The following is a 16,689-nucleotide window of genomic DNA, read 5'->3' as shown; positions in this document are numbered from 1 at the left end:
ACACTGACTACTATTCTGTATCTTTGAATAACCATATACATTTTTTCTTTTTATAACTGATTTCTAGAGGTCTATTCCTTAATTTTGGCCATATATATGTATACCTCATGATGATAGGATTTCTTACTGTGAGGGATTAATATGTTCTTAGTAATTTTTAATATTATATTTTACATTATTTTACTACCTATGTTACTATAAAAGTAACAGTATTTTACTGGAAAATTGATGCTCAATGAAAAATTTAAAATATGGAAGTTACATGTGGAAGAAATCCCTGAAAATCTTGCCACTGTTTACCTAAGGGTGAATATCCCTTTACAGATGATAGGACACATTAACACACACACATACATGTTTGATTAAGGTATGTGATGTACCTACCTAAAATACATTAAACTGTTACATGCTTCTGTCATTAAGTTTAAGCCATCATTTTAACAGACCTGTTATTACATAACTATCTTAAAATATAAAGACATTCCTATTGAATATTTCACTTTTACAAAATTTAGTAACATTGACAGGCTACTCACCTTTTCTATTTGAATTTCCTAATTATAAGGTCCTATTCTGTGATTTCTATATCAAAGGGACGCACGTTCTATGTTTTGATATGTACTCAGCAACTTCATTTTGAAAATCAATTTTTCAATCCACCGCTAGGAAAAAGTGTGCAAGTCAGTCGTTGAATAAATATGTTTGATGAAATTACCAGATTTCAACAAATAATTTTTTTCTTTTTATCTCAGGCCAGAGAGGAGTAAGGAGATAGAGAACTTGACAAAAGTAATCTACTTCAAACAGCCTCTTTTCTCTACTTAAAAAGTCTTGATGAAAGTAATGCTAAAACCCTTGGGAGACAATCACATCAAAACCTAGACGGAAATGTGGTGAATAAGAAACCAACGATCAGTTCATTTACATTCATTTACATTTCATTCATCAAGACTTGAGAAGACACCCTTAACTCAGGTCTTCTCTTCAAACTCCATCTTTCCTTCTTGACCTTCATTTGGCCTCTTCCCTTACCCTCAAGCTTTGGACTAAGGACACAAGGGCAAGATGGGTCACTAGTGTCCTCCATCCCCTAGCGACTGTGCTTCACATCAGTGGAGTACCGAAGGCAATAACCAAGTAACAGACACAAGAGTGTATGAAGACGAAGAGATTCTGATAAGGCTTTCCGTGACAGTGTGGGCCAAGTCGGCTGTATATGCCTGCTATCACCTGAAGGATGAGCAGCCTTAGGGGAGAAGTGCTCAGAAGGCAGAGCCTGGCTCTCTACAGGCTCTGCGTCCTCACAGCCCCCTCCAAGACCTCAGTTGCAGCTTCGGCCACCAATCTCTCTCCCTCTGCCTACTCAGAGTTTTTGAAGTCTTCTTTCCTCCACATTTCTCTTGAGAGGTGGGGGAGGAAGATGAGGTTCAGGCCAGCTCAGACTCCCCTGGGATCCCAGCAGGATGCCTATCATGAACCTCCCACCTTCTAGGAAGCTCCTAAAATCTCCACACTTGGGGGAGGTTTCATTTCATCTGTGCTTCAAATTGCTGGCTGGAGATGGCCTGTTGGAAGGTGGCTAAAAGCAAGTAGGAATCTTCGGGTAGCCTGGACTTTCTCGACTGTCGGACATCTTCACGGATATTCTAGGAAACGTTGTTTGTTCTAGAGAAGGGAGGGAAACAATCCAATTGTCCAATAATGCTTGAATGGAAAATAAATGATGCTATACGCATTTGATGAAATAATATCAAACAGTCAAAAATCAAAGACCTAGATCTATATGGACTGATGTGGATAAATCTTGAAAAGATAATATTGATTGAAAGAAAATAAGATAAAGAATCTTAGATTATGATAACAGGTATGTAAGTATTTAAATATTTAAATCAATTCAACATATTGCTTCTATATATAGAGATGCAAGAAAATAAACTTTATCCAAAGAACACATTATTTACATTTAATATGTTCATTTATTTAGGAGACCCAAGAGAACCCACAGATAAACTAGCAGGAACTAATAAGACAGTTCAACAAGGCACACACATACAAGATCAATAAATTTTAAAAATCAATCAGGCTCCTCTACACTGGCGATAATAAATTAGAAACTGTAAAAGAAAATAAGAAAAAAAGAAGATCTAAAAATTGTCACAAGAGCCATATAAATTATTTAGAGCTAAGCATACGTAGAAGGCAATATAACTAACAAACTGAGTACGAACAGATAAACTCCGCCCAACCCAAGGTTAGGAAAAGACTGTTGTTACTTTATGAGAACAGACCCTCTTCTTAAGGAGCAGATCAGTAAGTGAGAGTGAATCAAAGAAACACAGCATTTGAAAAGTCAGCTGGGCCAAGCCTCTCGATCGCACAGACAGAAGCTGAAGCCCAGATAGGTTGAGTTACTTGCTAAAGGGCCCAATGTCCTGACTCAAGGACTAGCATTTTTGACTCAGTCGCAAGACACAATCAAATGCAGTACCTTGGAAAGAGATGGGGAAAAAATGAAGAAATCAAGTATATAGTTCCTCATCTTTAAGTACAGAAATAGCCGTGACAAAATTACACGTATTGAGGGAAAATTGAAGTGCAGAGTTTAAAATGTCAATAATCCACAGGGAAACTGGAGACCATTTAAAATATTCATATTAAATCTCTCTAGAAAAGACATTAAAAGATCTCCAATCAAAATGTGAATTTTATAATAGACATGGTATGATACAATTTATAGTAGATAAGGTATGAACCTTTCCCTTTCACGGAAAGGTTCGGCTGGGGAAAAGGAATTGTTCTTGAAAATGGGGCCTGTGCTACTGCAGACACTGTGCTCAACCTAGGTCCACCGAATGCTCTGATGTCATCACTGAGGTCACAGAATTCCACTGTGCGCCTGGCAACCTTGCAAACATAACAGCCCTGGTGAGCACTAGGCAGTACTGCTGGTTCACTAAGTGGTACAAGTTTTTCAGCCATTTAGGAGACTTGACCATTTTATTTGTATTGAATCATTTCAATGGATTGCCCAAGAGCCAAGAAGGGCCAACCTGTAGGGAAGAGGAGGAGTTGGACATCTCTTGAGGCATCTTCTAAGGGAGACTTCTAGTTGGTACGATGGAATGGCGACAAAAGAGGAAACATCTGGAAAATGAAGAGTCCCAGGAAACTGCCGAGAACGGAGGAGGTATGTGGGGGGCAACTTGTCTGGGGCACATGGATTTCTGCCAAACTGAACCTTCTCTAGGAAGCAGAGGACTGAGAACGTGTCACCTGTGAAGCAGGGAGCGAGAGACCTTGTCTCACTGATGCTGCCGTATCTATCCGGAGGGTCCCTGTGGTGTGAGATGGCACAGAAAGGCCAGATGCCCCCTGGGAGAGGGGAGGTCAGCTCCGCTGGTCTGAGGACTCTCTCCTGGGGCAGCCGGGCCTGGAGGTTTGTCGGACTCACAGCAGGCTGCATCCTGCTTGCGCAGACCTAGAGGTGCAGCTTTTCTCAGTCCCCGATTTCTCTCTTATTCCCTTGGATCTTTCCCTGGGGTCATGAGGTGGGGGATGTGAAGGATGCAAGGATGCTGAGAGAGACCCATGAGTTGCTTGGCCTCTTTTACCAAAGTGGAAAGAGAAGCCCCATGAGTTGAAGGCCCTGGTGAAAAATATCTTGACAAGTGGAATGTACTTTGAAAGAAGATTGTTTGTCTAGGGATGGTGTCATATTGAAAGCAAGGAGGTTTTATTCCTTCAACAGGAAGAATTTCCCAAAGGAGATCAAGGGAAGGGAAGGGTTTTCCAGAGACTGAGACCGCGTGAGCGGGGGTGAGAAATGTCCTCAGGGTCCTGCGGGGAGCTCTGAGAGCCACGGGCCACGTGGTGCCTGCGTGCATTAAATGTAGGCGGGTAGCTTGCCCTGGGAGAGGGGTGGTCACCCCAGAGCTCCAGCTAGAGGCCTCTGCCCCAGATTAGAGCCCAGTAGCTCCTACCAGGCCCAGGGCCCTGGAGACTGTAGGATGGGCCCTGGGAATGGAGCTCTAGACAGCAGGCAGATTTCCAGGCAGTGGCTGGGACAGGCTGGGGAAGGCAATGACTGCCCCTGACCAATCAGAATATTTTGCTCTATGTTCCTGTGTGGGTGTGGGTGTGAGTGTGTGTGTGTGTGTGTGTGGTAGTGCAGAGAAGAGCGAGATGAATGGGGGTAGAGTGCTTACCAGATATAACATCTGTGTGGTAAAGTTCTTGTCACCCTGCCTGGACCTGGATGACACTCGGCGTACCTAGGAGTGTATACAGAATTCTTGTTGGGGGTGTTTTATGAGACAGTAACTCATACAGCCATGTACACTCTGATACAGCAAAAATATCACACACCCCACATATAACTTCCTTAGTAAACCACACACAGCACATGGAGGTATATACACGCATCCCTCCTATACTACGTTCTCATACAACCCACCTGTATCACAATCCTCTCCTCCAACACCAAACGCTGGAGATGAGATATGTATATAGACACACACACTATATATATAGGACAAACACACACACACACACACTATATATACATCTATCTCCTCAACTCTTGCACAAACACAGCTAACTTCAGCCATCTCTAAATACCTCTGTAAAAACCAGTCACGTGTCATACACACCACACTTATAACACATTCTTGAGTAATGCCAGACCCGCTTTGTACAAACCACAGGAAACCACAGTCTCAGTAACCCATGTCAGGATTGCCAGAGAAAATATGGGCTATCCAGTTCAATTTGAATTCCAGATAAACAACAAGTAATTTTTCAGTATCCGTATGTCCCAAATATTGTATGGGCCATACTTACAATAAAACTAAGTCAGGCCAAAGACTGCATGGGAATACTTACACTAAAAAATTATTCTGGGTTTATCTGAAACTGAAATTTATCTGGGTGCCTTGTATTCTTGTTCGCTAAGTCTGGCAACCCTTATATACTTACCACCAGCTGATGTATTATATATTTATTGTAGTTTTGTTTAGTGTGTGTCTTCCCCTACTAGAATGTGCAGCGTTACCAAAGACTACAACAATGGAAGAGTGCCGGATACACAGGAGTAGCTGCTTACTGAATCTTGGTGAATGAATGAATGAACACGCACCATAAATACAAGCCACACCATGTAATGAGGAAAAGTTACATGTCCCAGAATTCCTGACTTGTGAACAGAAATCATGCACACAAAGGCCACAGACACAGATAGACACGTCTGCACTGTGCTCCCCATGTCAACCCCACACTTACCACAGACTTAACTGATACACATCACTCACTCTTCCCACACACTCACAGTCACCACCGAGGCCTACATTACCAACTAGACAGTGAGAGAATAAGTATTGATTGGAATTAAATCCTGGAGGATCCACTGGGAACCACACTCTCAACTGTGTGTATTCACTGCACCTGACATGTGTCACACACTCAGTAAATATCTGTGGACAGAGGACTGATGAACCCACCCTGAGCCTTTCATTCCTCCCTCAGGAATCTCGAAGTCACGAGAGGATCCCCCCTTCGGCTTGGATCCACTGTGGTGACCCAAGGCTGCAGCCCAGGGGCAGGGGAGGTCTCCTCTGCCTCTAAATACTTCTTCTGTACTTCTACTCTGCGCAAGCTCAACTACGCTGGTAAGGGCGCGGGGCTCCTCAGGTGAGGGGGTGCTTGGCTGTGAGGCAGGAGGCACACAGATCCCAGGGAGGCTGAGAGGAAATCCAGGGTCATCAGAGGTGATGAGGGCTCTGTGGAAGAGCCTGGGCAGGATGCCTGAGCTGTTCCGAGGGCATGGATGCCAGCTGAGTCTGGGTGTGTGTGTGTGAATACTGCTACTACCATGTTGGGGAAGTCAAGGAGCAGGGGCCGGAAAGGTCTGGGCTTGAGGTGGAGGGAAGAGGGACCAGATTAAGCATCTTCAGAGGAAAATGTAGGCTTTGTCTTTGCCTTTGCTTCCAGAGAGGGACAGAGTTCTGCATCATACACCTCCAGCCTGAGAGCAGGACCATCCAGCTCAGGTGTACACAGCTCACACATACACGCGCCCTCCAGGCACAGCCCTTCTCAGTGCACATCAACCCCAAGCACGTGCTCCACAGTACTCTCCTGCACCACAGCCCCATTCCACAAGGAATGCACCACCGATATTCCCAAACTCACACTCCTCGTCGTACACGCATCCAGCCGCATCCCTCACATACTACAGCCCTCACCACCATACTCCACACACCTGTATACAGACACCGCTCCAGTATCCCCCACCACGCACATGAAAAGCCCACAGATGACACCAGATACACCACTCCGTCCTACGGAAACAGACACCAAGCTCACGACATAGCTATGTCGTGCCAATGTCCCTCTCTCATCTACCACACCTGCTCCCTTAGCTTCCGGCATCGCCCATGCATGTTATTATGATTTTCATTTCCTTTTTCAGGAATCCGGAGATTTCATCGAGACACTGCCCAGCCTAGACCACCCCTATCCCAGGATCAGGAAGAAGGAGAGACCGCTTCCCCATCACACTGTGTCTCCTCCTCACCCTCTTCACCCTGTAAGAACTATCTGGACCCAGACAAAGAGGAAAGGGGCATGAAAATATACTACATGCAGGTACAAGTGAACAAGGGTGTCGCTGTCTCCTGGAACACAAAGAAACCCTTGGAGTTGCCTGAAAAGCAGCTGACGATAGAAGAAGTGACCCTTCCTGAGGATGTGTGTGCAGTAGCCACTGACCCCTCTTCTGATGTGTCCACCGAAAGCCTCCTGTCTGACAGTGAGCCCACTGGGGAGGAGAAAGAGTATGAGGAAAGAGCAGAGCCAGACAGCCCATCAGGGCCACCTGCCGTCCAGGAGAGACCCAGCACAAAGACAGCGGACTGGATGCTGACCATGGAGACCGGCTTCAGGTGCATGGCCTGCTGCCAGGTCTTCCCCACCTTGGAGATCCTCCAGCAGCACCTTAAGTTCAGCGCCCTGCAGGGCTTCAGCTGCCGTGTCTTTCATCTCACCATGGCCCAGTGGATGGGCAATGTGGAATCCGAGAGCAACCCTGAGGATGAGAACGAGGAGGAGGAGGAGGAGAACGAGGAGGAGGAGGAGGAGGAGGAAGAGGAGGAGGAGGAGGATGAAGAGAAGCAAGAAGAAAAGGAGAATGAGGGAGAGCAGACCACGGGGGAAGGCCCCAGCCCAAAGAGACCCCGCAGGCAGGGTCTTTTCTCTCCTTTGAATTCCAAACAGCAACTGAGATTCATGGGACAGAAGATCCTGGAAGATGGTGTGGCCGTCCCTTGGAAGAGGTAAGGCTTGAGGCTGGCAGTCTTCTGGGCCTATGTCATGAGGGCCCAGAGGAGTCTAAGGGAAGGGGCCGCACACATGTGCTGGTTTACCTAATGGCTCTGCACTTGCATCAAATGGGACACACCCAGCACTTCCAAAGGCATTGACCTCTGTTGACATAAACAAGAACGTGGAGCCTTTTCCTAGGAGTTTTCTCAGGGTCTGCACGATGGACCTCAACTCTTAGAGGACGTACTGCCAGCAGCTCCTTCTCGGCAGAGAGAGCCAGGAGTGGTCTCAAGAGAGGACAGGGGCCCTTGCAGGACCAGAACTTTGAGGTCTGAGAGCCTTGGGCCTGAGCCGAGATCTCACCCTGACCACTGTACCTAGCCTTCTGTGACAAAGGGGAATAGGAAAGAGAGTCAGGTGGAAATGAGGTCCCCCGAGATATGGAAATGTTCCAGAACCTTCGTGGTGTGGTAGTTGATCTGGAGCCAAGCTCACTGTGGTGTGTGTGGCTCTGAGCATTAAGGCAATGCTGGAGGGTAACCCTGACCAGCAGAGCTTGGAGTGCTTCTTGTCTCTTCCTGTTCTACCTCATTTGCTTTATCCCTTCCAGGGAGAAGAAAGGACCCTCGGGAGAGTAGCAGACAGAATGCCGTGGTCTGAAGGAGGATGAAGGGACCGGCACTCAGTCTAACATCATATGACAATAGAAGCGTCCTATGCAATAAAGGGCATTTTCCAAACCTTTCCTGGAGCTTTTATTCAATGACATTTTTCTATCTATGCATCTATCTGTCATCTACATCTGTGTCTTTCAAGGTTTGTGAACAAGCTTTCACATAAGCACTAGAGACGTCCGCCAGCATTTTCCAGAAGAGGCCTGCAAATTGCTGGGGACTCCTCACAAATAGGGAACGGCCACAACCCCTGCCACACAGACTCTGCGCGTGGCCCTCCTGACGTACTCCCACTCTCTCTCTGAATTTCACAACGTCGGAGATGAGGGTGCTGGCTGGAGGCAATGATCACGTGCAGGCTGAATCTTCTCCAGATTCTGATTCTCTTCCTGGGCATATCGTCCTCAAGCACAGTTTCCAAGTCCCTGGCCACACTGATCTCTCTCCTTCAGTCCTTCCCTCCCTCCCTCTCCTGCCTCCCAGTGCAGAGAATACTTTTTTGCATTTGAGACATTTATTTTTTGTTCACAGAATTCTCACCTGTTTTACTGTGTCCTCCGTTGTGAACATTCCAAAGCTGAGAATTTTCTTTTTTTCTCCCTCATTTCTGCTGAGACTTTACCTTCCTAATGCAGTGAGCTCACAGTGCCTAGCTGACTGGATGAGGAAACGAAATCCAGGGAGCAAAGAGAAATAATAAAAGAATATATCAGTTAATTTTTCATAGTGTTATCCAACTATATATTTTTAAAATTCTGGAATAATATTAGGAATCTTCTCTTTGTAAAAAACTGAATTATTAGGCTTCCCTGGTGGAGCAGTAGTTAAGAATATGCCTGCGAATGCAGGGGACATGGGTTCGAGCCCTGGTCTGGGAAGATCCCTGGTGCCACGGAGTAACTAAACCCGCACGCCACAACTACTGAGCCTGCGCTCTACAGCCCGTGTGCCACATCAACCGAGCCCACGTGCCACGACTACGGAAGCCTGCGTGCCTAGAGCCCATGCTCCTCAACAAGAGAAGCCACTGCAATGAGAAGCCCGTGCACCACAGCCAAGAGGAACCCCGGCTCACTGCAACTAGAGAACGCCCACTAGCAGCAACAAAGACCCAATGCAGCCCAAAATAAATTAATTAAATTTAAAAAATTGAATTAGTTTCAAGGGTACAATGTATAAAAGTACAATAAAAGCCCCCCTTCATAACCCCCCAACCCCACTCTCAAGATGGAATAGATATGCTGTGATACAATTTATAGTCGTAGTACTACTACTCCTCCCACCACATCCGAAATCCTCTGAGCCAGGTGCAGCAGCTTCCTTTCACAATTCTAGGACCAGCCACAAGACAGATGATAATCCCTTTGGACATTTCAAGGAGCGGCACAAGGCAACAGTACCTGGGAAATGCCACTGACAGCTCAGAATATCCATGGCATTTCTAGAGCCTCGGCACTGCTCTCGCTCTGAGAATGAAGGTCCAAAATCACATCGGAGAATGTCCATAGTTGTAAACAAGCTCCACCTTTGAAACACAATCTACATAGAACCACATATACAAGCCTGCACAATGGATGAAGCCAAGGTCTCCTCCATGATTTCCCTTCTGACCACCTTATTGTCTCCTCAACCATAAAATGTGAACTTCAAACTCACGACCTTGCCTTGTCACCAGAAACATCCAAGCTTGGATCAGTCTTTCTAAGACCAGATACTTGCTCTCTGAACTATTAGAGACTTGTCACATACACACAGGTAGAACAGGATTATTTCTCTCTACCTGGGGACCTGGAGTCTTTCACATTGCTCCTGTTAAATCTCTCACAACAGCAAAACTTTACCTACAAAGGGTTCAAGCTATGACACTCCCAATTTCCACAAACCTCCTCAGCTCTTGTGAGTCACATGCAGCCAATTCCAGGAATTGGAAACATGGTTGTGAGGATGAAACTGACTTTGGGGCTCCCCTTGGATATGGTCTTCCACACTTACCAAAAGGCCATAAAGAGGAAGGTTTACCCCACCTCAGGGAAACCCGAGGCAGTACTTGCAGTCAAGGGCTGGCCATGGCTTCTGAGCTACATCCAAAAAGAATTTCATACTGTACCTGGATCTGCTGAAGCCATTTCTGACTGTCCGAGAGCCAGCATGTACCGCTCCTCAACTGCCTCCATTGTGGATCATCAGTAGGGCTGTCAGATTTAGTAAATAAAAGTACAGGATACCCAGTTAAACTTGAACTTCACATGAATAATAAGTCATTATTTTTAGTATAAGTAGATCCTATGAACTATTTGGGGCATACTTATTTAAAAATATACTTGTTGTTTTTCTGACATTCATATTTAACTAAACAGCCTCTATTTTATCTGTCAACCCTACCCTTCAGAAATGATGGAGGCTCATAGAGATCCAGGAGACGCCTCAGCGCCTCCTCAGCTTTTATTTCTACGTCCTGGACAGCGAGCACGCACCTTCCACTCCCAGTCATTGGCTAGAATGGAGGATATTCTCTGTTTTAGAGCTTTTTCTACTTGTCATTGTTATTATCTTCCTTATTTTAAAGAGATGTTTATTTTCTCCCAAACTTAATAGCTCATCCAAAAGTATTTCAAAGTTCATTAGACAAGGGAAAAACAACATGGTTCTGAAAAGTGAAGGAAACCGCCTGGTGTTTAGTCAAGAAGTAGTAGGGAGATTGAAAAAGCCAAACTTAATAAGCAAATCTCTCCAAGGGTATTTTCAGAGCTTGATACCCTCCCACACCCTGAAAATATTATTACATCAAGAATGTAGAACTGCTAACCAAATGTAAGGCTCCCATATGATTCTATCAAACTGAGGATGCTTCTTTACTAAGCAGTGAGCACACTTGCTGCCCCAGGGACCTTGGCAGTTGCAACGTAGGGCTCTTCCCTTTGGGATGGAAACAGCAAGTTTTCCTGTGGTCTACACACTGGCCCCCAAAATACTACACTCCCAATACTTGTCAACTTTAAGTATTTTTCTACATATCTCCATTTTTCTGTTACTATTTGGACTACATCCTAGACTTGACACTACGTAAATTGCATTCAAGAAGCTATTTTTAAAAGTTGGTAGGAAACCTTAAATCTATAGCTTGCAGTCCCTGGCTTACTTTCATCCAGGTGCATAAGGGTTTTCAAAAGTAGTCAGGTTAGTTACCCCATATCACAGCCCCACGCTTGTGTCACAGATATAAAAATGGAACATGATATTTAAGGTTTTAGTTGCCAAATCAACAAGCCTCCCAGACAGAGGCAATAGAGCAAAACGATTACAGAGGCATGGATTTTGATTTGCTCCAGTGTCTTGGGCAAGTCACTTGGCCTCTGTATTTATTTGGACTTATCAACACTTATCTGTCACTTGGGGGTCATAATTGTACCTGGTCCATGGGTACGTTGTACAAATGATCTGTAAAGTAGTTACAAGAAACCGACACAGGGTAAGCACTCCACAGACATTGGCTATTAGCTATTGGAAATAGTTCTCCGTGAAACAGATGACTTTATCAGTGGATGACTCGGTGGAAGACAGTGAATCACAGAATCACAGCATGTGGAAAGTGACCTAGTCCACACTCTTATGTGAAAAGAAGAAAAGTGTGCATGGGTAGAAAATGTCTGAAACTTTACCTAACAAATAGTTCATCATGTTAGCATGGAGGATTAGAATAAATCAGGAAAGGAGCAAAGAAATACTTGAGTGTCATTCAATTTCTCTATCATTTGTGTTTCTACACTGAGACTCTGAATACACTGGAAGTGCAATTTTTTTTAATGTAGCGGGATAAAGGTTTTCAAGTTTTCCTGATCCATCCGTATTATTATCTCAGAATTGCTGGCGGTTCTTGCCATCTTCGGATCTACACCCATGTGAGTCAGTGGGCCATTCTGGACGGAGGAGATAATAGAGCAGAAGTGAAGTGAGAGGAAAGGTGAGAAAATATTTTCTCTTTTCTCTTCAAAGAGGAAAGGTCTTTGGAATGGGAACAACTCACAACCAAACTTTGGGGAAAGGATGTGATGGAAAATGAGACAAACATCCTACCCCTGTGATGAGAAGGATTCCCTGGGCTGGATGGAGGGAGGTCACAGGTGGCTGGACAAGGAAACCAACTAGGGAGAAACACACACAAGTGCAGGGCAAACACCCTGAGGCCACTCAGCCTGACTCCATGCAAACATGTTTCCAGCAGACAGCCCTTCACCTGTGGCTCCCCAGCAAGACAGGTACCTCGGGGGTGCCAACTCATTCTGAGTCCGTTATGCCTGGCCATTCATAAACCGCTGTCTAACGTGTGAGGAATAAACTCTCAATGTTTATGAGGAAACTGGGGAAGGAGATTGAAAGGTTACTTAAACGGAAAAAAAAGAAGTTCAGGAAGGCAGGATGGTAGAGAGACAAGAAAAAGACCTTAAAAGATAGAAAGGATTTGCCAAAGAAGAGAAAGAAAAAGAAATGATTCCGAATGGGTTAACCTGCAGCTAGGAAGTTAAGGAAGATTATTGATGGGTGAAGACTATGGAATAAAGTGAATAAAATTTATCAGAAGTTGCTGAGAATATGGTAAGCAGCATGATTATCAAATTATGAATTGGCTGCAATGGCACTCTAGGGGGACACTAGGAAGGGGAAGCAAATGTTCATGAGATGACAGTGGCAGGTGGAAAGTTGTTTCAGGGGAAGATCAGTCTTGCAGAGGGTGTATCAGAGGAGGGCAAGTGTGAGCAAGCAAGGAAATACTAAGTGTATACTGTTCCTTCACTGAGTGCACCCAGCCCCGTGGTCAGCCTTGAGAACAAGCAGGACTTCAGGTACTGGAGCTACATTTCAGTCATCAAGACTTGAGAAGACACCCTTAACTCAGGTCTTCTCTTCAAACTCCATCTTTCCTTCTTGACCTTCATTTGGCCTCTTCCCTTACCCTCAAGCTGTGGACGGAGGCCACAGAGCAAGATGGGTCACTAGTGTCCTCCATCCCACGGAGACTGTGGTTCACATCAGTGGAGTACCAAAGGCAATAACCAAGTAACAGACACAAGAGTGTATGAAGAAGAAGAGATTCTGATAAGGCTTTCTGTGACAGTGTGGGCCAAGTCGGCTCTATATGGCTGGTATCACGTGAATTATGAGCAGCCTTAGGGGAGAAGTCCTCAGAAGGCAGAGCCTGGCTCTCTAGAGGCTCTGCGTGCTCACAGCCCACTCCAAGACCTCAGTTACAGCTTCGGCCCCCAATATCTCTCCCTCTGCCTGCTCACAGTTTTTGATGTCTTCTTTCCTCCACATTTCTCTTGAGAGGTGGAGGAGGAAGATGAGCTTCAGGCCAGCTCAGACTCCCCTGGGATCCCAGCAGGATGCCTATCATTAACCTCCCACCTTCTAGGAAGCTCCTAAGATCTTCACATTTGGGGCAGTTCTCATTTCAGCTGTGCTTCAAATTGCTGGCTGGAGACGGCCTTTTGGAAGGTGGCTAAAAGCAAGTAGCAATCCTTCGGGCAGCCTGGCTCTTCTCGACTGTCAGACATCTTCAGGGATATTCTAGGAAATGTTGTTTGTTTTAGAGAAGGGAGGGAAACAATCCAATTGTCCAATAATGCTTGAATGGAAAATAAATGATGCTATATGCATGTGATCAAATAATATCAAACAGTCAAAAATCAAAGACCTAGATCTATATGGATTCACGTGGATAAATCTTGAAAACATAATATTGATTGCAAGAAAATAAGATAAAGAATGTTAGATTGTGATAACAGGTATGTAAGTATTTAAATATTTAAATCAATTCAACATATTGCTTCTATATATAGACATGCAAGAAATTAAACTTTATCCAAAGAACACATTATTTACATTTAATATGCTCATTTATCTAGGAGACCCAAAAGAACCCACAGATAAACTAGCAGGAACTAATAAGATGGTTCAACAAGGCACACACATACAAGATCAATAAATTTTAAAAGTCAATCAGGCTCCTCTACACTTGCGATAACAAATTAGAAACTGTAAAAGAAAATAAGAAAAAAAGAAGATCTAAATATAGTCACAAGAGCCATATAAATTATTTAGAGCTAAGCATACGTAGAAGGCAATATAACTAACAAACTGAGTACGAACAGATAAACTCCGCCCAACCCAAGGTTAGGAAAAGACTGTTGTTACTTTATGAGAACAGACCCTCTTCTTACGGAGCAGATCAGTAAGTGAGACTGAATCAAAGAAACACAGCATTTGAAAAGTCAGCTAGTCCAAGCCTCTTGATCGCACATACAGAAGCTGAAGCCCAGATAGGTTGAGTTACTTGGTAAAGGGCCCAATGTCCTGACTCAAGGACTAGCATTTTTCACTCAATCGCAAGACACAATCAAATGCAGTACCTTGGAAAGAGATGGGGCAAAAATGAAGAAATCAAGTATATAGTCCCTCATCTTTAAGTACAGAAAGAGCCGTGACAAAATTACACGTATTGAGGGAAAATTGAAGTGCAGAGTTTAAAATGTCAATAATCCACAGGGAAACTGGAGACCATTTAAAATATTCATATTAAATCTCTCTAGAAAAGACATTATAAGATCTACAAATAAAATGTGAACTTTATAATAGACATGGTATGATACAATTTATAATAGATATGTTATGAACCTTTCCCTTTCACGGGAAAGCTTCGGCTGGGAAAAAGGAATTGTTCTTGAAAATGGGGCCTGTGCTATTGCAGACACTGTGCTCAACCTAGGTCCACCGAATGCTCTGATGTCATCACTGAGGTCACAGAATTCCACTGTGCGCCTGGCAACCTTGCAAACATAACAGCCCTGGTGAGCACTAGGCAGTACTGCTGGTTCACTAAGTGGTACAAGTTTTTCAGCCATTTAGGAGACTTGACCATTTTTATTTGTATTGAATCATTTCAACGGATTGCCCAAGAGCCAAGAAGGGCCAACCTGTAGGGAAGAGGAGGAGTTGGACATCTCTTGAGGCATCTTCTAAGGGAGACTTCTAGTTGGTACGATGAAACGGCGACAAAAGAGGAAACATCTGGAAAATGAAGAGTCCCAGGAAACTGCCGAGAACGGAGGAGGTATGTGGGGGGCAACATGGCTGGGGCACATGGGTTACTGCCAAATTGAACCTTCTCTAGGAAGCGGGGGACTGAGAACGTGTCACCTGTGAAGCAGGGAGCGAGAGACCTTGTCTCACTGATGCTGCCATATCTATCCGGAGGGTCCCTGTGGTGTGAGATGGCACAGACGGCCAGATGTCCCCTGGGAGATGGGAGGTCAGCTCCTCTGGTCTGAGGACTGTCTCCTGGGGCAGTCGGGCCTGGAGCTTTGTCGAACTCACAGCAGGCTGCATCCTGCTTGCACAGACCTAGAGGTGCAGCTTTTCTCAGTCCCCGATTTCTCTCTTATTCTCTTGGATCTTTCCCTGGGGTCATGAGGTGGGGGATGTGAAGGATGCAAGGATGCTGAGAGAGACCCATGAGTTGCTTGGCCTCTTTTACCAAAGTGGAAAGAGAAGCCCCATGAGTTGAAGGCCCTGTTGAAAAATATCTTGACAATGGAATGCACTTTGAAAGAAGATTGTTTGTCTAGGGATGGTGTCATATTGAAAGCAAGGAGGTTTTATTCCTACAACAGGAAGAATTTCCCAAAGGAGATCAAGGGAAGGGAAGAGTTTTCCAGAGACTGAGACCGCATGGGCAGGGGTGAGAAATGTCCTCAGTGTCCTGCGGGGAGCTCTGAGAGCCACGGCCCACGTGGTTTCTGCGTGCATTAAATGGAGGCGAGTAGCTTGCCCTGGGAGATGGGTGGTCACCCCAGAGCTCCAGCTAGAGGCCTCTGCCCCAGATTAGAGCCCAGTAGCTCCTACCAGGCCCAGGGCCCTGGAGTCTGTAGGATGGGCCCTGGGAATGGAGCTCTAGACAGCAGGCAGACTTTCAGGCAGTGGCTGGGACAGGCTGGGGAAGGCAATGACTGCCCCAGACCATTCAGAATATTTGGCTCTATGTTCCTGTGTGTGTGTGTGTGTGTGAGTGTGTGTGTGTGTGTGTGTGTGTGTGTGGTAGTGCAGAGAAGAGCGAGATGAATGGGGGTAGAGTGCTTACCAGATATAAAGTCTGCGTGGTAAATTTCTTGTCACCCTGCCTGACCTGGCTGACACTCGGTGTACGTAAGAGTGTATACAGAATTCTTGTTAGGGGTGTTTTATGAGACAGTAACTCATACACTCATGTACACTCTGATACAGCAAAAATATCACACACACCACATATAACTCCCTTAGTAAACCAAACACGACACATGGAAGTATATACACGCATCACTCCTATACTACGTTCTCATACAACCCACCTGTATCACAATCCTCTCCTCCAACACCAAACGCTGGAGATGAGATATGTATATAGACACACACACTATATATATAGGACACACACACACACACACACTATATATATATATATGTATCTCCACAACTCTCGCACAAACTCAGCTAACTTCAGCCATCACCAAATACCTCTGTAAGAACCAGTCACGTGTCATACACACCACACTTGTAACACATTCTTGATTAATGCCACACCCGTTTGTACAAACCACAGTAAACCACAGTCTCAGTAACCCATGTCAGGATTGCCAGAGAAAATATGGGCTATCCAGTTCAATTT

At 45.0% G+C, this 16,689-nt stretch overlaps 1 protein-coding gene across 1 annotated transcript in view; it reads right to left on the bottom strand.

The window, feature by feature from the left end:
• Positions 1–1,393: 1,393 nt before the first annotated feature.
• The window catches only part of LOC309811463 (zinc finger protein-like), a 93,460-nt gene continuing 78,164 nt past the window's right edge, over positions 1,394–16,689 (bottom strand). The window contains exon 4 of the mRNA XM_082634227.1: positions 1,394–1,665. Within this exon, the coding sequence (XP_082490353.1) occupies positions 1,580–1,665 (86 nt within the window). The 3' untranslated portion in view covers positions 1,394–1,579. The remainder of the gene's footprint in view (positions 1,666–16,689) is intronic.

The sequence above is a fragment of the Mesoplodon mirus genome (assembly GCF_964341445.2).
Source record: "Mesoplodon mirus genome assembly, chromosome: 10".
NCBI classification, from domain to species: domain Eukaryota; kingdom Metazoa; phylum Chordata; class Mammalia; order Artiodactyla; family Ziphiidae; genus Mesoplodon; species Mesoplodon mirus.
The sequence above is the reverse complement of the archived record's forward strand: the minus strand, read 5'-3'. Positions and strand labels throughout refer to the sequence as shown.